Here is a 23,033-nt window from a genome sequence, read left to right on the forward strand (position 1 = left end):
TGCGGAAAAATACATTTTTACATCTTTAACGAAAAAATACATTTTTACGGTTTTTACTGAAAGCGTATTTTTGCGGGTTTGACAATGAGTATTCACTTGATAAAACGGAACGAGTGGGAATACTAATTATAATGGCTATTTGAACCTTTTATTTTTACCACCTTATAGTTTTTATAATGTCTGCATAATTTTAAGATAATTTTCTTTAATATCTTTAGTAATTAAGAAAAACCAAACTGTTAATAAAAATAAATTGATTATTTTCTAAATATTAAACACATGGTAAAATAATGATATTATGTATTTTAAAAATAAACAAAAGTGCATTATGACATACAACTCATCCGTGAAATCAGGCAACAGCCTCTAAATTATTTGAGATGGCGCTTGACTTGTACGAAAGCAGGGGGGTCGGCGAAATGATGGTGAGGGCCGGAGGAGCCACGGCAATGGCACATGGTTCTCCTGACAAATAACCATCCCCTAATGGATAGAGAAGATATAGTAATGCTTTGAATGCCTCACCATGTCATTGGTCGACCTTGACACTGATAGCATACAACTCTGGAGAATCGGCGACATGTATTGTAAAATATTAAGATTGTTTTTCGAGTTATTTATCTTTTAATGAGATGAACAGAGAGCATCAGTCCATTGCGAAGTTGTAAGTTTGAGAGTATTATGTATTGTGCTAGAAACGAAGCACACCATGACGTATTGTTAGCCATACTTTGATTTGTTAAGATCAAAATTTATGTACTTATAATGATAGTGAATTCTCTTCAAAATGTATAATTTCAAAAACAAAAGTAAAAAATGTGAAGACATGACTAATGTGTGTGTCTACATGATTTGTAGTTCCGAAAAATATTTATGGATTTTACATTTATGCATTCTACCAGTAATCAATTTTCAAGTTTCATGATCAAATACTACCTCCATTTCACAGAATAAAAGTTTTAGGGCAAAAAATTAGTTTCACAAAAATATAATTTCATTGAATTTATAAATTTTATGTCTTAATTTTTATTTACTTTTTTCCATTCATCATCTTTCATTTTCATCGTATTTATTTTGATTTTTATAATTTCCATTTATTATTAGCTTTTTAAGGTACGAAAACATCAAAATACATGCTTTTTATAATAGTAAATTGTAAAAAAAAATAAAAAGTGCACTAAATTATTATTTGCTTAATTTTACTGAAAATTGATAATAATAGAAAATTATGCGTTTAAATTTTTTATAGGGGTATGTATGAACAATAAAAAAAATTATCTTTGTGGACGAAATTTTTTATTTGGATTTATTACAAATTCACAATGATAATATACGCAAATAAGATTGACTTTCCCTACAAAGAAATCAACACATATGAGAGCAAATCTAATTTGATAAGATTTCGCCAAATAAGTAAAGCAAATCAATAACTAACAATTTAGTCTACTCGAAAGCTAACTATATTCAGAAAAATTAATATGATCTTAAATAAGTTTTACATTTAAAAAAATCACTAAACAATGAGTCAAAAACAGTCATCAAACAAGAATATCTTTCATTCTTTTTTGACGCGGAATTACATATAGAAATATGTAAAATTTTCTCTTTAAACCTGTTATTTTTTTCTCCAGATTCCTGTGAAGTTCATGAAACCCAACAACCTTTGCTACAGAGTCACGGACACCAACTGATGCTACGACAAAAGACAAAACAGAAGTATAAAACTAATAACCCAAACAAATAAAATTATAAAATGTCCAGTGGACTGTGGATCAATCGATAAAAGGTACATAATAATTTAAAAATCTCTTCCACTAAAATCAGATATAATACCAAAAATGAAAAAAATTATAGCTAATCTTAAAATAATTACTAAAAAACTGAAAAAGTTACAGACATCCTACTCTTGTCGCGCTGTTATAAAAGTACATGACAATACAGAGAAGAAGAACAAGCAAACGAATCATTTCAACAATGATTAAAACACATACCCTTGTCTCTGTTCTTCTCTTTCTCTTCTTCTTCTACTCTCTCCCTTTGTCCTCACTCGCTGCACCTCCCTCTTCGTCCTCCGTCTACGAATCCTTCGTTCAATGCTTCTCCGACAAGACTAAGTCCCCACAAGCCCAAATCGCCGAAAACGTCTTCTCTCAGACAAACCCTTCCTACTCCTCCGTCCTCCGAGCATACATCCGAAACGCGAGGTTCAACACTTCCTCCACTCCCAAACCGACGATCATCGTCACTCCTCGCTCGTATAGCCACGTCAGCGCCGCCGTCCTCTGCGCGAAGCCCTTAACCATCGTCTTCAAGATCAGAAGCGGCGGGCACGACTACGATGGTCTCTCTTACATCTCCGACAAACCGTTTTTCATCCTCGACATGTCGAACCTCCGCGACGTAACGGTTAACATCACCGATCAGACGGCGTGGATCTCCGCCGGAGCCACTCTCGGCGAGGTTTACTACGGGATTTGGCGGGAAAGCAAAGTCCATGGGTTCCCCGCCGGAGTTTGTCCGACGGTTGGCGTCGGCGGTCACTTAAGCGGCGGCGGGTACGGTAACATGGTGAGGAAGTACGGTTTGTCGGTGGACTATGTCGAGGACGCGAAGATCGTCGACGTGAAAGGTCGTGTTTTGGATAGAAAAGCGATGGGTGAGGATCTTTTCTGGGCGATCTCCGGCGGAGGAGGAGGCAGCTTCGGCGTCGTTTTGGGGTACAAGGTCAAGCTCGTTCCTGTACCGTCGACGGTTACGGTGTTCAGAGTGGAGCAGTATATGGACTCCGGAGCGGTGGATATGGTTCACAAGTGGCAGTTCGTTGGTCCGAAAACCGACAGGAACCTCTTCATGAGGATGCTGATTCAACCTACTACGAGGAATAAGGTGAAGACGGTGAGAGCTTCGGTGGTTGCTCTTTTCTTAGGCGGAGCAGACGACGTCGTTTCGCTTCTTGCTAAGGAGTTCCCTGAGCTTGGACTCAAGAAGGAGGCTTGCAAGGAGATGACTTGGATTCAGTCTGCTCTATGGTGGGACAATGATGAGAACGCTACTCAAACCGATCCCAAAGTGTTTCTTGATCGGGATCTTGATTCCGCTAGCTTCGGCAAGAGGAAGTCGGATTATGTAGCGACCGAGATTCCTAGAGATGGGATTGAGTCTCTGTTCAAGAAGATGATCGAGTTAGGAAAGATAGGGCTTGTTTTCAATCCTTACGGTGGGAGAATGGCGGAGGTGGCCGAGGACGCAACGCCGTTCCCGCACCGGAAGAAGCTTTTCAAGATTCAGTACTCTGTTAACTGGAAAGAGTCGTCTGCGGAGATAGAGAAGGGTTACTTGAACCAGGCTAAGGTGCTTTACAGCTTCATGACCGGGTATGTGAGCAAGAACCCAAGGAATGCTTACTTGAACTACAGAGATGTTGACATCGGTGTGAATGATCACGGGGTGAATAGTTACAAGGAAGGAAAGGTGTATGGAAGGAAGTATTTTGGTAAGAATTTCGATCGATTAGTCAAGATTAAGACCGCGGTTGATCCGGATAATTTCTTCAGAAATGAACAGAGTATACCTACCTTGCCAAGAAAGGCATAGCGGAAAAAGACTTACCTTTTGTTTTTATTATAAAAATTGAAAAGGTTTGGTTATTTACTATTAAACCAGTAATGTTTGGTGAAGGAGAATATAATAGTATGATTTGAAATATTGAATACATATGTGGAACTCTATAACAATATTATTTTCATTAAGTTAGAAAAACTTAAAAGGGGTTGGTATTGTTGATGACAAAAGCAAAAGTTCAAAACCGTTTGATTGTTGAGTATATAGCTATACCTGATTTTGAAAATTATGGCACAAATTGTGGAAAATTGTGAGTTGTTAAACCGTTTATGATTCTCGTGACTAAATTGATGAATGAGAGTGTTGACTTACTTGACTATAAGACCCAATTGGGTTGCAATCCCTTTTTTATTATTCGAGGAGCACTATTATTAAATAACCTTTCCCTCATATGTTATTATCAAAAATGTCATTTTCTATGTGGCAACACCACAATCACTCTCACACCATATATTTAAAGACCCTTTTTTTACTAGATTAATTACATATCTTGTCATTGATCATTAAAATTTATATGCATCCTCATTATTAGATCTAGAAACCGGTTCTATAGTGAACGTTCACGAAATTGATTTGTCCTATGCTAATTTTTTTTTGATTTACCATAGACCATATACGAGGAGGAACTCTCCAACACCTTTATATTCTATAATTATTTTTTACATAAAATCGAGACAGCATGATATATTGGTCATTTGCATCATGTATACAAACCACTAAAAACAAAATGACAATATATAATTATCATCGGTTTTTCATATTCCCCATAAAATATATAAGAAGTCATGGAGGTATTTTGAGTATGATGATACAAATGTTACTCTAAATTATTTTAGTGGCTTCGGGATGAATTATTATGTCAACCATTTAGTTAAACCATTATTTTGTAAATAGATTTTATCATATATCAATAGAATAAATATATTAATATATTTCATTGTATATCAATTGAAATCTATTGAAATTATAAAATAGATTTTTAACAAACACCCAGCTCGGTTTAATAAACCGGTTTCTTGTCTATCAAACCAAATTGAATTGCATTCGTGAATGTATAAATATTATGGGATTCTATGAAATTCATTTGGTGAGAAAACATTTCTGGAGTTATTGATTGTATATTTTTTTTGTATTTTTGGTAGGTGTAAAATTGTTATGAATTCAATTATTTTTTCCTAAATTATGTAATTTTAAATTCTAATATACATTTTGAACAAGTCAAATCCTTTAATATGATGATTTTAACTATTATTTCCTTAAATTTGGAAACACAAATAAATTTGGAATACTAACATGGAATTACATATGGCAGTCATTAATGTAATATTTTTTTTTGTTGCGTTGATTTATCAGCGAATATTACAATTACGACAAGTTTATAATTGTAGTGGAGCGCAAGTTACGTAAAATTAAATAGTGAGATTTTAATATCATTATGGCGATTTTCTTGCAAAGCTGGTAACCGTAAACTCATGTTTCTCATGTTTTTTTTTCTTAAATTCATAATAAATTTATATTAGTCTTTGCTCACTCTCATAAATTTGATTTTTCATAAGATATACTTAATTGGGCTTATTTGCCAAATAACCCAAAAAAAATGAAAATTAGATTTTGGGAGAGAGAGTAGAGAGAGATAGGAAGAGAAAGTAGGAGAGAGGGGGAAATTTTGGTTAGTTAGTGTATTTAAGTTTTTTTCATGTATATAGGGTGCAATTTCCCTACTTAATTTCACCTACCAACTACACAAACTTAAAAAAAAACAAATAAGCTTACATTATAAAAACATGCAAATTTTTGTTCCATAGTTCATTATATCTAATCTTTGTGACTTTTGACTTTCTAATATATATATCTTTGTGACTTTTGACTTTCTAATTTTTTTTTTTTTTTTCATTCATGACAATGTATGATTGCCATATGAATATTTCAAATTAGGAAATTTGAAGTTAAATATGATACTAATTCCGGTTTTATATGTACTCATTAATATTGGCCGAATTTGGTAATGGAAATTCACCGTTGAAACCAAAACATATATTAATATTTTTGATTGTCACAGATTGATTTTGAATTTAATTTCGTCGACTAGAATCTCAGTTTGTTTCATATTTAGCACTAAATTTATTTTTGATCGTACCAATATATATATACATATTGTTGACTGGATCATGCAAAGCAACCACTAAAAAAGTTCTGGAGAGCAATCACTAATCTATTGTTTTGGTATGTTACATAATGTTCTTTTATATTGTTTTTTTGTGTGTTACAAGCGTTCAAAAATATTAAATTTTATGACCATTTACTTGGAATTAATTTTGATATATATATTTAAAGAAGCATTCATGTTTCTCACAATTGTTTTGGTATGTTACATTTATGGTTCATATTTATATAATGACATTTGTATATGAATAGTAATCATATAACCTCTAATTGATTTGATAGAAGCATTGATCATGGATTATGACGCCGATTGAATATTATCTTTTGACTGATTGGACAATATAAACTAAAAATACCATTTAATCCTTTAACTTAAGCATCAAGACTCTAAAATTAAGGAATCAACACATCAAAAACGTCAATTTGGTTATATTTGATCAGCTTAATTTTCAAAATTAATATTGTTTTATATATGATGATTTCTTAATTATAGTACTTTCCATACTTTTAAAATTGGCAACTATAATTAATTTCGTAGCCCGAGCAAATCTCGCGAATAATCCATGCCACTAATCTCGCGAAGTAATATATTTTGATTGACTCAATTATTGTAGCGTAAATTAAAAGTTTTAATTTTCTTTAGTTTATTCACCCTGCGCAAGGCGCAGGTTACTACCTAGTTGTTTGTTCTTGCGCAGGTTACTACCTAGTTGTTTGTTATATTTTAAAAATAATTAATGTAGCAATCTTTGACACTTTGGAGATCAATGGTTTAATATTGTTAATTGACATTCAAATTTAGTTTTCAAATGATTTACGATGTGGAGCTATACTGATCATTTTAGATCATCAATTAAATATCAATTTTTTCCTTTTTGAATTTACATTAGTCATCTTCAAAGCTACTTACTCTAATGTTTGGTAACCAACTGAATTTTTCTTTTCAACTTCTAAAATAGAAAAACTTAAAAATATAATCAATACAAATAAAATCTGATAGTATAAGAATTAAACGTTGACAGTTGACACAAAACTAAATTGATCAATCCACAACTGAAACATATAAATATTTAGACTAAGAACATACATAAAATGAAACAGTGGTTTGGGTTTTGAGAACAAACGCCTTTTATTGAACGAAAAATAACTTTATTAGAAGCATTGATAACAGCTAAAAGAGAGGTAAGCTTGTAGGGAAACGAACTTGCATCCATTGCTTCTCATACGTAGCCAAATGGCTCCAACCTAATTCCTCCAGTAAACCCAGTTTCAGTTCGTACAGTTTCTTATTAGCGGTCTGGTTCTCGTTTTGGATCAACTCCTCAAGTACCTGAAAATCATATAATCAATTAGTTTTTAGAGCCATTTGGATCAAATCATTTGCAGTTTTTCATGGTACATTTGAAGATTTGATAGACGTATGTGAATTGTTTACCTTCAATGCGCTCCCAAGTCGTGAGAGGCGTTTCTCTCTTAGAACAGTGAGAGTACCGAACTTAGAAGATTTCACGTCAACCCATTTCGTCAGTTCTTTGAAATTCTCTTCGAACTTATCCTTTTGGCAACTTCCTTCATCTTCTTCATCTTCCTTCTCACCCTGCAAACAAATGAGTTCAGTGTGTAGTTGACCACAATTAGCTAACAAAATGCTAATGACACCAATCGTACTTTCATTTAACATATTCACGAAAGTATCTATAGTCAGATACATATTAATCAACAGTTAACAATGAAATAAGTGAGACTAATTATATCGTCTTACCTTCAAATTCTCGATTCTCGCCATGGCTAACCCTTTCTGGTATAATGCTTCTGCCAGTTGGTCACGGGTCATCTCCATTTTTTTCTTTAAATTCTAATTTGAACAACAATAGCACAGCAAGGTGGTCATCAGAGTCGTAAATAACGCACGTAGATAGTTAATAAAACGCAATAGATAAGATATCACACCTCTGCTTCCCCATCTTCTGGTTCACTTTTGTCTAGCAAGAATCTTGCTAACTCGTCTACGTCAACACTGCGTACTACTTCGTTTGCAGCACCAATAATCTACAAAAAGAAAAACAAGAGAAGACATTTTCAGCTTACATGACAATTACTCAACCATTTATAAAAGCTAAAGGGAAGAGTAAGTTGAAGATTATCGAGCGTTTATAATTTGAAGACTGTATAAGTAGAGAAGTAGTGCAACCATTTTGAGATTAGTAACTCATTTGAAACTTTACCTCTTCGTAATGGCTGATTTTGTCCTCACCTTCAGACCGAGATAGCAAACCTTCCAAGATCTTAGCAAGCAACGGAGTGTAGCTTGGGTATTCAGACTGCCAAGGAACATATGCTCAAGTTAACCATTTCGGATTTGGATACTTTGATCAAAGGTTCCCCAGTTATGTGGCACAAATCATTCGTGAATACGAAAAACAGAAAAGCCTTTAGATGGCAAACCTTGAGACAGGCACACAACTTTTTCCACTCGGAACGCTCTTCCTCTGTTTCTTGTTTTAGGTTCCCAAGAAATTTGATCTTTGTGTCACGAACCTGATTACAAGAAAATGATTTCGTAAAATAGTGTAGACAAGAAAACTCACACCTCAATATTCAGAAAACAAGCACTTGATTAGGTTATATAATAAAACATTCGATCATAAAGTTCAGTAAGAGTTGATATGAAACATGCTTCTGCAAATGATACCTCTTGTTCCAAGCGTTCTGATACTGATTTACAGCTATCTGTAGATGAAACTGCCTTCTTATCTTCCTCAGGCTATTGAATAAAGACCAAAACAACCACAACAAAAGATCAGAAAATTGGAATAAAAGGAAAACCAGATAAAGCTAAACAGAAAATATGAGCTCCTGTAGCCAGATTGCACTGCATAAAGTATCACTAGCCTATAGGAAACAAGAAAAGGTAGTTTTCAGATACCTTATTTGGTGGTACCACAAATGAAATCGGATAAGATACAGGATTATCCTTTGGATTCTTCCCTTCTTTATCATCAAATGACAGTTTCCCATATGAGATTTCTCCCAGCAAGACAGATCCTTGGGGAGTATTCTGCAGGTGAAATCAAAAGTGTACATTTGAGAGGAATATGATGCATCAGAACATTAATTATACTTGTCAACAATCTACTATACCTTGGGTAGCTTATCCTTTGTTGGTGGGCCCAGATAAAACGCTTCCTTCACCCTGCAGGTGATAAATGAGGTGAGAAACACAATCAGAGAACAAGCAAAGTAGCAGTAGGCAGAAAATTTTAAACTAGAAATGAGCTAAAAGAGTACCCTGGCATTAGAACAGAGGATTTAAAAACACCATTTCCTGTGACTGGACCATCTGGTTCAGAGTGTAAGTTCAGCCGAATCTCCTACATGACCAGCAAAATATATTTAAAAATCAGCTCGTCAGGAATTATAATGTTGCTAAAAATAAAAACATTAACAACGGAATACACGCAAAGATAAAGTCAAACATTTTTCAGAACTTTTTTCTCCCGAAAATGATTACATCTTGCTTCTCAAAATAAAGTAAAACATAATCAAAATCTTACCCCCATATTTCTTTCAATAAACACAGTGAGCTGCTTCAACTTTTCCAGTAACTGCACATTTTCATGCCTGGTGAAAGCAATTAGCTTTTAGAATAGTATACTAAATACGTAACTGTGAAACAAAGTTGTCAACCATGAAATATAGTTTACAGAGGTTGGTTCTGGCTGGAGATTTCGTATGTACAAACTCAACCTTCCAAATTTTAAAACAAACTGCAACCATCAAAGATGTAGCACAAACCTTAGATACAGCTGAAGTTTATATTCTCCCTTAGGGAGTTTAGAAGACTCCGGATAAACATCACCCATTGCATACACACGCTGGAAAATATCAGGACAACATGTTAAGGCAAGAAAATACACTATAAGTAAGACATAAACAAATTTGGTACACAAGAAAGTATAAACGCGTTTTTACAGGACATAACCGAATTAGGGATTCATAAACTTCATCATATCAGGGATTTAGAATGCCAATGAGACTTTATTAGCTAGTCTACACTTGTAGTACCCAGCCTTTTAGGTGGCAAGTTTGAAGAGTACCTTGTTGGCATCAGAGATCATATAAAATTGGGACTCAAATTTAGTGTCGTATATGCGATTGTTCAATAAGGGTATATAAGGTTTCACTTCAGCTGCATCTTCTAATTTGAACTTGTAGCTGCAGAAACAAAAGTATGAAAATTATTGTAACATTTGATAGCTAAACAAGCAACCAACGACACCAAGAAAGCAGAAGCATAACCCACGTTAATGTCAATGCTAGTATCTGTTTGCCCGACAGTAGTCTATCGCGCCCAGTTGATAGAGTCTTGAGTTGTGCATCAACAGGTTGATATGGAACTCGTATCTTCAGTTAAAACAAAACACCATCCATAAGCAATTCTACCAAAAAAAATTACAGAAAAAGGAGAAGATACCATCTCCACACATAAAGTACCTTGTTCAGAACAGCTACGGGAACTAGTTTTTCAGATGCTAATAGTGCTTCAGCTTCAACTTTTATTGGTGCTTCACTTCCATCAAATATCAATTCTTCTTTATTGACACCAATTCCATGGAATTCGATCTAGAAAAAAAGACACATAACTTGCATCAACTCATGTGTAACAAGTCACAACGTACTCGATATAGCAGGCCTGAGCGACTTGCACATAGAAATTTTTGTAACATTAATCTGGGTCAATAACACATTTTCTATACCTATTCACCTGAAATTCGTTTTCAAAACCACTCCTATTGACACCAATTCCATGGAATTCAATCTCCAATACACACATAACTTGCATCAACTCATGTCTAACGAGTCACAATGTACTCAACATAGTTAGTAGGACCGAGCTACTTGAACATAGAACTTGTTAATAATACTAGTGTGACAACATGAAGACTGGTCATTAACACATTTTATACCTATTCACCTGAAATTCGTTTCCAAAACCATTCCTGTACGAGATTGCATATACAGGCGTGATTATTGCTAAACCAGATACAACATCCAACTATATTGAGGCTTAAATTGGTAAGGGAGCGAAATTGCAGAAAGAAATAAGCAACAAAATGGGCCAAAAGATATACTAGTATGAGAAGTCGGATCAAAGTTAGGAAACCAGTACGAATAAAAATAAGAGGGAAAAAGAACTTATAACTTAAGTTCTTGACCTGACACAAAAGAAAATAAAACACACACACACACATATATATATATAAATATTATCAGTTCCTACCTCAAAGTCAACGATAGTTGGTTCACGACTTCCAAGGCCACTGGACCAGAACTGAGCTAGAGCTAGTTCCATCGTCTGACCACTAACCACAGGAAATGCAAAGCTTTTAGCAGAGGGAGATGCGAAAGTTGCTGCATTCTCCCACTTGATAGGCCTTCGCAATGGGCAAAGCTGCAAATCAAGTAACGATTAGAACCAAAAGAATAAAAGAAGTGAAGTCTACTTGAATGTGTTCTACCTGAAGGGTATCAATATAAAATCTCCGTGTAGTATCAAACCCCGAAGTTCGTATTGTAGCCTCAGCCCATGTTGCTCCAAGTGGTACCTCGATATATCTTCGTTCAATGTGGCCTACAGTTGGAGTTATTGAGAAAGAAAATATGGAACATAAAAACTGGCAGCCATTTAAGAGGGCATGTTTGTTGTATAAATTACAAAGTTCGCAATCGATAACCTGAGATGAAAGACATTTGTTGAAATGAAATAACTGGAGGTTGATTTGCCACAGTCTTGGAAATTATTATTGTCACTGGGATTCTGAAAAGAGGACCACGCTGTGGAGCTTTGCAATCAATCCCATACACTTCAAAGTAATGCACACCATCCCCGAGATTTGTGGGGTCCACAACAACACTGAAAAAAAGATGATAGTTTACTACAGAAATAACGTGGCACGAAAAAACCAAACCGAACATAAGAAGCTAGATATAGATTGAAAACACTAACTTGAAGCTACGTCCGTTATGAGTGAGAAGGAGATAGTCAGGAACCCGTACAACTCCTTCTTCTGTGGAGTGCAACTCAAGGCATTCCTCAAAAGGGACAAGTTCCTTTAAATTACTTGCGCCTTCATGGAACTTCGGCTCAACTTGTATCGTCCACTGTAAAGTCAAAACTATGCTTGTTTCACATACAGACAAGAGAGATAACCGAGTCTGAAAGTCCAAAGAAATATATTATCTCGTAGGAGATAAAGTCTGCGAAGTAAAATTTCTGACTCCATGACAGGGCCTCTAAGAACTTAATATTCCGGGAAAAGGATGGATATGTCATGTCGTATGAAGATAATGTCATTTCATATAGAATGTAAGTTAGCATGCATTTGAGTAGATTACTATGCATACTAAGATATTTATGTGATGTAGAAACAGCTCACCTCACTAGACTGTCTGCAAGCAGTGGCCTCACGCAGGTAGATTCCCCGTGATGTTGGAGCTGTATTTATAGAGTTCATAATCTTCTTAAAAGAAAGGTCATGTTTTATCGGAAAAAAGAACAAATATGAGGAAACTACCCCGCCCAAAAAACGAAGCCCTTTCAGATTAGCAGCTACACATTGATATTACCACTAAGATGCATGTGCAAAACAAATGATGGAAATCAACACATTGAGTTGTCCTGTTTATCTTTAATGAGAGTGTGGGATAGGTTTCAGCAGCAAGTGTCCAATAAGCTTGTACCTTGAAAACTTAAAAAGAATTGTGCAATTTATTTGTTTACATACTTGTTTTTCCCGAGAGATTGACCTTTATCTGATAACATACGCATGGACAGTCCTTAAACTGTTTCAAGTATTCATACGCCCTGTCGTAACAAAATAAATTAGAACTAAATATTCAAATATAATGTCAAATTAATTACAGGGTATAGAACCTTACTTATCAACTTGCATTAGCCCTTGTCCAGTTGTTAGTTTATCCTCAGGTAGATCACCTACAGGGGTTGATGTATTCTCAAGGGCCCTTCTTACACTGTACGGGCTAACTGGGATGCCCTCAGCCTGCAGAAGCATGATGGAATCTCAGCAGCTAAAGGATTTGCTGAAAGAACGAAAAAGGTACAGATGTGCCAAGAGGAAAAGATAATGCTGAAGAAGAAACCTTCATAGCACTTAGAAGTAACGCAATTGCCCCACAGGCAGAAGGAGATGACATCGATGTTCCATTCATGAGCATGCGTCTTTGAAGCGTCCATGTAGGAACAGGAGCAACAGCTCCACCAGGTGCACTTATGCAGACACCAAGATCCCCATCAGAGGTTGGCCCCCGGCTTGACCTACATTATAAAAATAACTGTTTCATGCCTGCTACAACTGGCAATAGAATAAATCAAAATTCAAAAAAAACGGAGAAAGGTTAAATTACCAAGTGTACTCAAGTCCCTCACAGGGAGGTTCCACCACCGAATGAGCACCAGCTGCCATTGCAGGAGAAACATATGCACCAACACCAATGATACTGGAAGTTGTTCCACCAGGTGCACCAACTGTTGTCAATGCTGGGCCATTGTTGCCAGCACTACTTACAAATACTAGGCGTCTCTTGTTCACAGCCTAAAACATACCAGAATGTCAACAAACGTAAGATTAAAAGCATAAAACACAACCAACTAAGTGCTGACTAACAAATACAAGAGTTTGGATAGTACTTCAGTAACAAGATCAACAAAGCGTCCATAGTCTGGAAGTAATGTTGCCTCTCCGTAGCTCATGTTGACAAGATCACAGTTATGCTGTAACATTACGACAGAAGTCAGCATATACAAAAAAAGTGATGACTTGTGTCAATGCAAAGCAGTCACATGTACAGTCCGCACAGATATGAAATTTCCAATACAAGTACTACTTACCACCTGTTTTGTTCAAACTTCAAATGGTATCATTTTAGGAAGTTACAAAATGCATTTTTCAGCTAATGGTATACTACTTCCACTTAATGAATTATTACCTCCAGGGCAGCTATCAATGCCCGTGTTAAGCCAGTTCCAGTCTCCATTGACCCTAACCGCGAGTCTCCAATTTTACAAGATATTATCTGTGCACCAGGTGCCACACCGTTTAACAAGTACTCCTAACATACACATAGAACGAAAGTTAACTGACTGCAACAAATTATCAATGAAAATAATTTATATAGATGAGTTAGCACCTCAGGGTGGTGTGCAGTAGCTATCCCAGCAACATGAGTGCCATGTGGAGAACTATCGGTTACAATGCTTAGGACATTTCCCTCATCGTACACGTTAGCAACAAAGGAGCACGCATCTAGTCGGCTAAACACGCCGTACTTCCGCTCAATTCTGATTTACAAATTAGATTGGCATTGAAAATAAAGTAAAACTGGAGAATTTCCAAGCGAAAACTTTCCAAATTTTAGTAGGAAATAAATATATAAAGAAAGACTTGCCGGTAATTCGTGAGGGGGGAAAAGTCTGCTAGTTTCCCGCAATCTGAATCTTCTTCAAGACTCTGCGTATCAAGTGCAACCCTCCATACTTCTCCATCATGCCACACAACAGCATCAATAACAGGCCCTCTGTCTTCATATTTCTACAGGAAAACAAAGCATTTACAGGACATATTAAAGAAAACGGCGTACAAGTATACAGAATAAAACTTGTAAAGGGAAGTCTCTAAAATTACATCAGCTTGTTTCTTTAGGAAATCAACTCTGCTTTGGAGGTCTTCACGTGTCTTCTTCAGTTTCGCATCATCCACCTTGCTATGCTTCTGGAGGCAAGATGAAAAAAATGAGGTCACGATATAATATGAATATCAGTGTCAGACTCACAACACTCAGCAAACCAAATTCAGCATCTCTGTATCACCTGATCGAAGTCATACAGAATTTTTACAGCCTTTGCAATTTCTTCCTGATTCTTTTCATCCCATATTTTCCTTCTCTCTTTCTGTGTGGTAAGAAAGACAGATCGAAGTCTTAGACAATAAGATTGCAGATCAGTTACAAAAAAAACTTTGGTGTAAGATATTCCGATTATATAACGAATCCAGCAGAGCAAAAACGGATCACATCTATAATGGCTACCTTAACACGAGAAGTTAAGTCATCAGTAAATAGCTGGTAAACCAACTTGCAACCTACGCGCCACTCTCCAGTGGGGTTTTTCCATGAAGAATTGACAACCAAAGGTGCCCCTGTAACAAATTTATATATACATCAGAAATGATCAACGTATTGTCATAGCTAGAGAATGGACAACAAACCAACAAAAGCAAGAAAGATTAAATCACCAACCTGATGCTCCACGAATGAGACCATCTTCATTGGCTTTCACCACTGTGGAAGTATCTATATCCCCACTTCCAGTACTGAGTTATAAAAAAAAAAGAACACCATCAAATCACCTTCATTCGAATGATTAAAGAACAGTATACAACATACCAGTCAATGACGTCCAGAACCTTTGGCTTTCCATCAGATGTTACATGCAAGCCAGCAGCAGAAGGATCAAAACCAGAATCTACACAAAGATCTCATATGGTCAGCTCCTCAATCAGAATTTGACTCGTTACAAATACAAACGAGAGCAGCGTCTTCATAACCAAACAATCTCTCTAGTGATTAACAATTCAAGCGACGAAAAACTAAACAATCAAACGAGAAGGAAGTACCAAAGATGGCGATAACGACGCCGCGACCATCGTACTCAGGATGAGCTTCGAGGAAGCGATCGGCGCGTATTTCTTTCTTAGGCATGAGAGAAGCAAGGAAGGTTGACTCGTTCAGCTTGAAATTAGCTACAGAAGCGTTATCAGCTCCGGCGCAAGCGACGCCGCCTCCGCCTCCACCTCCGCCGCCACAGTCGACGCGAGAAGCCGTGAGAGTCTCAGAAGAAGAACAAGGCATCGCCGAGGAACCGCTCCGACTTAATCGAGTTCCACGAGAGCAGCTTCTTCTATTGAGTCTTCGATGAAGAAAGGGAGAAGAAGAAATAAAATGGCGTGGAAGAGAGAGTGACGTGGAGGAAGAAGGAGAAGCCCAATAAGACGAACACGAGGGGCCTATTTGACGAACGTGCCGCCAATCTGTAGCTGCAGACTCAGATCCATCTTTGGAATGTGTGTTGGTTACGTGGTAAGGGTATTTTTGTAAATTAACAGGTAAGAGTCATTACACCGAGTTGCGTGAAGACTCGTATTGAGTCCTTTTGTGGATTATGTCAATGGAGGTGGATTATTGTCACTGGTGGCTTTGCTTGCTTGCTTGCTCTTAGGCCTGCGATTTCGGGTATTCGGTTCGGTTTCGGATAATACCCATTCGGTTCGGGTAAATCGGGTAAATTGATGTTGTATCCATGGGTATTTAGCCAATATTCGGTTCGGTTTCGGACCGGTTCATTTCGGTTTCGGGTCGGATCGGTTTAAAATTTTTTTAACCATTTGTTAACCCGAAATAAATGGGTATCATTCGGTTTCGGTTATATTGTATCCGAAATTCAAAAAAAAAACCGAAACCTCATCAAATTATCCGAACACCAACAAATGAGAAAGCAAACATAGTTTTAGAATCATGGAAAATGAAACATTGTGTTCTAAAACACACCGAAAATGAGGCAAAAAAACAAACACAACAACACAAAGAAAGATATGATTTAACTGAAACAAACACACAACACAAAGAAAGTCTTCTTGAACTTCAAATGAGGTAGCCACTTGCCACTTCTTACTCAAGTCTATGGCAATTCTTGGACGTTGAATTCAGGTTCATTGGCTACAGAAATATAATAACATCAGTTTTCAAACTCAAATTAAAGAAACAGTATTAAAAGAGTTCAAATCTAGTAAAGTTTACCTCTCATGAGATCATCTTCTAACTCCACAGTTTCAAGTAGTTGCTCGATAGTAGGAACGCCTTTCTCCTTCATATGCTTCTCTGATTTCAACCACTGCTGTGTGCAAACCAACACCTCAACCATAAAATGTGTCAAGCAGCTCCTATATGTGTCTAGGACTCTCCCACTAGTGCTAAACGCACTCTCTGATGCTACAGATGATACCTGGACAGCTAGAATATCAGCAGCAACTCGAGACAAGGTTGGGAACTTCGGACTGTTTCTTCTCCACCATGATAGAACATCATACTCGGTTCCAACCATAGGCTTTGTGGTCTCAACTTTCTCTTTCAGATACAATTCTAACTCATTGCTAGAATCATGTGTACCTGCTTCTTGTATAAGCTCTTCGTAGAGGTTATCCATTCTTTCATATCCAATGCCATTACCAAGATCTCTTGACTCAAAAGCTGCACCAGCATCTTGATCTTGGGTCTGAGAAGATGATCCTCCTTGTGACTGTGACCCACCTGACCCTCGAAGACTGTACTCATCATAAAGCTTCTTCAAGATATCCAAAACTGATTCAGAAAGCAGAGTATACTCGATGCTTTCTTTACCATACAACATCTCAAAGCAGAGATTAACAAAGTTCATCTTCTTTCTTGGGTCAAAGACATTTGCAACTATGATGAGCTTGTTCATTTTACAGCTCTTAAACTTGCTCTTCTCAGCTTCATCTTCTTCCACGAACGGATTCCAGTATTTCCTTATCTTCCCCATCATAGACAACGCCTTGTACCTTAATGAATCATCAGGACCTTGTGCGTTGCTTATCTTACAAACATTCCTAGTGATAGTGACAATCTCATTGTAGATCTTGTGTGAAGTGATGGATTTCGAAGCTGAGAGTACCAAAGTAGAATTGTAAAAGATCACGAGAAAGTGTACCAACCTCTCAACCTCTTCCCAATCTGATTTTGATGGTGGTCCAATCCTCTTTTTACCATCTGTGATCTCCATGAAATAGTCATTGTACGGTTTGTCTTCAGACTCCATCTTCTCAAATGCTAGGCGAAACTTCAAAGCTTGGTCTAACATGAGATATGTCGAGTTCCATCTGGTCTTCACATCTAATGGCAGACTTCCTCTAGTCATCTTCCCACTTTCAACCCGAAATTCAAAGGACTTGAGACGATTTGTTGAAGACCTCACGTACTGAATAGCATTCCGAATGGCAATAACACTATCATCGATTTCAGCTAAGCCTTCCTTGACAATTAGATTCAAGATATGTGTCGCACACCTGATGTGCAAGAATTCTCCATTCAAGACTAGAGCATCTTCACCCTGACTCATAAAATCTTCCTTGAACTTCTTCATAGCTGATGTGTTAGCCGTTGCGTTATCCACCGTGATGCAAAAGACTCTTCTTATATCCCATTCAGCTAGACAATCAATCAGAACTTTGGCAATTGTAGACCCTTTGTGATCATCAACATTCTTGAACCCTATTATCATCTTCTGAAGCTTCCAACTCGCATCTACGAAATGAGCAGTGATCACCATGTAGCTTGCTGAAGTGTACGGAGCAACCCAGATGTCTGTCGTCAGAGATAACCTTTGTTTGTTCTGTCCAAGAACTTTCTTCATCTTCGCTTTCCTTGATGCATACATGGCCACAATTTGCTTTGTTGATGTCTTCCTACAAACCGGTGTATGGAGCTGAACCTTTAAGCAGAAGCTTCTCCACGCCAAGCTTTCAATAAAAGCCAAAGGCAACTCGGCTAATACAATCAACTCATCTGTCGCCTCTTTGAAAACATCTTCAGACACCTTGTACAAAGTCAGATTGCCTTCTTCATCAGGAGTTAACTCTGTCTGTTTACCCTTCCCTTTCGACGCTTTTGCAGCCTTCCATGCGAGGAATCCCTTACACCCAAGTATATGCTTCCTGAGGTTAGTTGTCCCGGACTTACTTGGACAAGGCATCTCTTTCCCACAGTAGCGACATTTGCATCTGTCGTAGTCGTCTTTCAGTCTGGTGAGATGTTTCCAGACAAAAGACCTGGTCTTTTTCCTTGACCCTAAACCAGAACTACCAATACCCTCTTCATCTCTCTCGTTCCTTTTGTAGTTGCTACCCAGTGTTTCCATGTCTTCATCAGAAGAAACGTCCTCTTCCATTGGTTGATTGTTGTTTTCTTCTTGATGAGTGTCAGAAGAAGCCATCTGCAATAAATAACCAAACAATGTAAAAAAATCAATCGATTTCATGATAAATCGATTTTAAGAATGAGAACTAAGAAAAGATGCATACCTCCGATTGAATTCTCGATGATGCAGATGATGGAGATGGGAAACAATCGTCGATTTTCTGTAAGGATTGAAGGTTTGTGGGTGCAACTAACACGATTTGCCCTTTTTGTAGACTCATTTTCTCGATTCTCGATCTCTAATTGCAGGCTAGGTTTTGGAATTGGGGATGAATTCGAAGAGACGACTCGGGTGAAGTGTTGAGACTTGAGAGACACATGCGTGAAGCACAACGGTAAAAATAAAACATGCCTAATTAATGTTCGGGTTAACCCAGGTATCCGAAATAAACCGGGTAAAAATCCGACCCGACCCGCAATCCACGGTTAAATCTAATTTGGTCCATGGGTATAATTTCCTTTAACCGATCCGATCCGAACCGATTCAATTTCGGGTCGGTTCTGGTTCGGGTAATCGGATTCGGTTAAATGTCGCAGGGCTACTTGCTCTAATGGATAACGATATTGTTTTGGACTTCACTCCATTTTCTTAATTATATTGTTTATTAATCTAATAACGAGATAAACGTGAAATTAAACAAGACAATTTTTTGTTGTTGGTCCAGCTCAATAAAACTTGACTCGTAGTTCGGGGAGGCCCATTATCTTCAACCGTATACATGTGAACGAAATGGATTTTCACATGGGCTATTTTAGCAGGGCCCATAATCCCCCCTCTATTTTGATTTCTCAAGGAATAACCAGATTGAACAGATTTACAGATGTATCATGTACTAAGAAACGCATTAGTAGTATACGAAAAGATCAGAATGAAAGGCGAAAGCCACATACACATGACCATTTACATTTGTTGGGAGCACCACTCAGCTAGCAAGTCATGTATACACATATCTAAGTGCTCAGAAGCGTACCTACAATGTATTGAAAAAAACATTCGTCTTAAGCCTCCAATTAATATGAATTTTTTCAAGGTCCTAAAATTTAAAATAATTTATAGTCTAATGATTTAGATTTATTTTTTAAAAACTCTTTCCACATAATAGACTAACTAACCTTCTGAATTCATGTATTTTTTTCTCATATGACATAATATAGCATAAATTTATTCTTTTACAGCGTTAGATTTGTGTATTTGATAAAAGCGAATATCATATTGTAAAATTGTTTTCATTATAGTTGTAATAAGCTTATTTTTAAAATTTGCCTTAGACCTCTAAGACTCTTCGCACGGTCACTGACAGATTGAGCAAGCAATAAGGCTTTCCACTATTTAAGAACTAAAATTGTAGTATATACATTGTATACTTTGAGTTAGGATGAGATTTCAATAAACAGTGCAGCTCATTCATACAACATTATACTGTAGTATATTTTATAATATTTTCCAACAGATACGGTTCCATCTATGGATTCAACAATATTCTCCCATGGTGTGCCTTTCACTGTTAACAATGACAGTCTAGCCGACACAAACGTTAATGCTCTGCCTCAAGTGCCTTTCACTATTAACAATTAATTTTCAAAATATACTATTAACTTGTTTTCCTTCACAGTAAACAACAACTTATCGACTCTTTGACCATTATATAATACTAACAATTTCCTCTGTTCATATGATTTTGTTTTTTAATTTACAGTTTCATAAGCAAACAATTGTAGCTTCGAACTGCCAACAACCCAACAACACTCCCTTTCAGCACCGCAACCCGTTGATCCGTGGGCCCCACCACTGCCACGGAAACAGAAGAAAACAAAATATCTCAAAGACCGAGTCTTTTTTGGTGTTCAGAGACTAGTTTGAGATTTGCAGCAGACCAATCTCAGAATCAGACACGAAGAGAGTGTCAGACCAATAGCTACGACTTTGCCGCTTAATAATCCAGCAAGAGCAATCACTATCATCAACACAATCGCTTTCGTTAGATCCCCCTTTGATTCTTCTTCTTCTTCTTCTTCTTCAATCTCTTCACAGCTCTCCAACAATGGCGGATTCGAACCAATCTCATCTCCCTCAGATACTTTGCTCTCCACTCTATCCTCGGAGTACAAACTCGACACTTCAGTCAACGACTCTTCTTCTTCTACTACCTCTACCGCTTGTTCTTTTTCTTTGAGCTTCATCTTCCTATTCTTCTTGTAACTCCTCAACTTCTTCGGCACAATCTTCTTCGCAATCTTTGATCTCAGCTTCGCGCTTTTACTCTTCTCTTTCGTCAACACCACCACGTCTCTGATCATCTGCACCTCTCTCTCCTCAACGCAATCTCTCGATTCTTCAACGCTTTCGATGATTTCAAAAGAGACCTTGTCTCTCTGTGAGGATGACGACTCTTCTAGCTTCTCTATACGCTTCCTACCTATGAGCTTCCCAATCAGCGTACCGAGCCGAACCTGCGCGTCGGGGCAGAGATTTAAGAGTGTGAACACACGCTCGAGGAAGAGGAGGGAGAAGGCGGAGAGAGTGATCCCCGCTGCTAGCTTCTTCGTGCTCAAGGCGAGCACAGCCACCATGAAAATCTTAACCGCAACCACCATCAAAACACATCCTCCGCCGCGGCGATTACCGCTGTCGTGGTCGTTGCCACTGTCGTCTCTATTCTCCGCAGCGACTAAACATTCCTCGATCTTACTCGCGGCGAGATCCTCCGACGGTGGATCGAGCTTCTGAGGCAGAGAAGGAGGAGGCGGAGAAGAAACGAGCCGTCGTGTCGGAACGGTTTGTGTCTGAGCTTTGTTGCTGTTGTTGTTGTTGTTGTTACGTTTAGAAGAAGATTTGTTGAGACGATCGCGATTCTTAACGAAGAGATCGATAAGAGAGGTTGGGAATCCAGTCTCGACAACGAGAGATCCGCCGCGTTTCGGAGATTGTCGGAGGTCCGATACGAATCTGGAGATCCGACCCGATTTCGATTTCGATTTCGATTTGTTCCAAGGCAAAGGCATGGCGAAGAGAACAATGTAAAATGTAAAATGAAGAGATAGAGGAGAAGATCAAAGGCATTAATAAGACCACATTGGAGAAAGAAAAGGAAGAGAAGAAGAAGGCTTTTCTTTGCGGAGAAAGTGAAGGCGATTGTAAGAGAAAGGCGATTGTAAGAGAGCTATATGTTGGAAGAAGAAACAGTTATAAAGACATTACACGACGACGCGTGCCTTTGACCATTTATTTGTATTTTTCTCTCTTTTTTATTTGTTTTCCATAATAGTATGTACAACTGTACCACACAATACTAGGTGGGCTTTAAGATTTAGCACTTTGAAGTTTGAACTGAACCAACTAATAAACCCATAATTAAAATCAAACCATAATATCATTTATCCCATAGATAACATACATTTAACCTTTGAAACTGAAACTAATTATAAACAAAACACTAAAATTACATAATTAATGAATTTATATATGTTACATCGAACTTACAGGAATTTAGACTTTACACAAACTAATTTTAGCCAGATTCACCTTTATGTAGAAATATTTATACTGGTAGTATATAATACTCACTTCAGTAGCAAGTAAAACTACTGACTTGGGAGAAGCTCCTCAATCATCAGTTCGGATAAACTTATTCGAAATAGGATTTCATCACTGAGAAAAATAGCTGGAAATAAACATGAGAAGGCCATAAAGATATGGTTTGGAAGTAGATGATTTTTTCATCATAAAATTTTGAATAGGTTTTTTATTTCTGTACAAAGAAGCATTAGGTTGTATAATTTTTTTTTAAGTGAATAAATTTAAAATTATTTCATTAAAAAAAAACTACTGATTAGAATCTCAAATTTTTTTAAAGCCAATCTAAAAGAATTAACAAAATCTATTACATTAACGAAAGACATGGAAATGAGCAACTTAGGACTTCTTAGATAAATGAATTTTCAGACCATACTGAATTTTATTTTTATGCATTTGGATTTTGTAAAACCAACAAATTTAATGCCTCAAACTAAACCTAAACTGAAAACTAAATTATTCAATATTGTGTATTTAAATTTAGATACTGGCATGGTTAATCAGTTGTAGTCTTGTAGCTATTTCAAGATTCTTTTGTTTTATACTTTTTTCCAAACATATTTTTTAAAATACCTCCTATCTATTAAACTAGTAACTATAACTCTAT

The 23,033-nt window shown here is 37.0% G+C and overlaps 3 protein-coding genes and 1 pseudogene across 4 annotated transcripts; 1 reads left to right on the forward strand and 3 right to left on the reverse strand.

The window, feature by feature from the left end:
* Positions 1-1,938: 1,938 nt before the first annotated feature.
* Positions 1,939-3,745, forward strand: LOC106440419 (berberine bridge enzyme-like 21). Its single transcript, XM_013882077.3, has one exon. The coding sequence runs from the start codon at positions 1,975-1,977 to the stop codon at positions 3,592-3,594; it is 1,620 nt and encodes a 539-aa protein (XP_013737531.2). The 5' UTR covers positions 1,939-1,974; the 3' UTR covers positions 3,595-3,745.
* Positions 3,746-6,765: 3,020 nt separating this feature from the next.
* Positions 6,766-15,929, reverse strand: LOC106440420 (annotated as a pseudogene). The gene is made up of 34 exons (XR_001287681.3): positions 15,477-15,929; positions 15,247-15,325; positions 15,100-15,173; positions 14,890-14,999; positions 14,672-14,752; positions 14,487-14,573; positions 14,251-14,393; positions 13,993-14,143; positions 13,792-13,914; positions 13,493-13,576; positions 13,210-13,397; positions 12,946-13,120; positions 12,724-12,845; positions 12,570-12,649; positions 12,222-12,280; positions 11,792-11,946; positions 11,520-11,698; positions 11,304-11,416; positions 11,066-11,236; positions 10,279-10,407; positions 10,088-10,188; positions 9,882-9,999; positions 9,580-9,659; positions 9,339-9,405; positions 9,073-9,155; positions 8,926-8,977; positions 8,711-8,842; positions 8,477-8,548; positions 8,230-8,322; positions 8,010-8,105; positions 7,735-7,833; positions 7,547-7,639; positions 7,220-7,381; positions 6,766-7,114 (listed from the first exon to the last, which is right to left on the reverse strand). The product of XR_001287681.3 is annotated as a tripeptidyl-peptidase 2-like (transcript).
* Positions 15,930-16,308: 379 nt separating this feature from the next.
* On the reverse strand, positions 16,309-19,392 carry LOC111210579 (zinc finger BED domain-containing protein RICESLEEPER 2-like). Its single transcript, XM_022711059.2, has 3 exons — positions 18,957-19,392; positions 16,657-18,868; positions 16,309-16,575 (listed from the first exon to the last, which is right to left on the reverse strand). The coding sequence occupies exons 1-3, from the start codon at positions 19,071-19,073 to the stop codon at positions 16,538-16,540; spliced, it is 2,367 nt and encodes a 788-aa protein (XP_022566780.1). The 5' UTR covers positions 19,074-19,392; the 3' UTR covers positions 16,309-16,537.
* Positions 19,393-20,417: 1,025 nt separating this feature from the next.
* LOC106440421 lies at positions 20,418-22,192 on the reverse strand. The gene has a single exon (XM_013882078.3). The coding sequence runs from the start codon at positions 21,853-21,855 to the stop codon at positions 20,698-20,700; it is 1,158 nt and encodes a 385-aa protein (XP_013737532.1). The 5' UTR covers positions 21,856-22,192; the 3' UTR covers positions 20,418-20,697.
* Positions 22,193-23,033: the final 841 nt, after the last annotated feature.

The sequence above is a fragment of the Brassica napus genome, chromosome A3 (genome assembly GCF_020379485.1).
Source record: "Brassica napus cultivar Da-Ae chromosome A3, Da-Ae, whole genome shotgun sequence".
NCBI lineage: Eukaryota > Viridiplantae > Streptophyta > Magnoliopsida > Brassicales > Brassicaceae > Brassica > Brassica napus.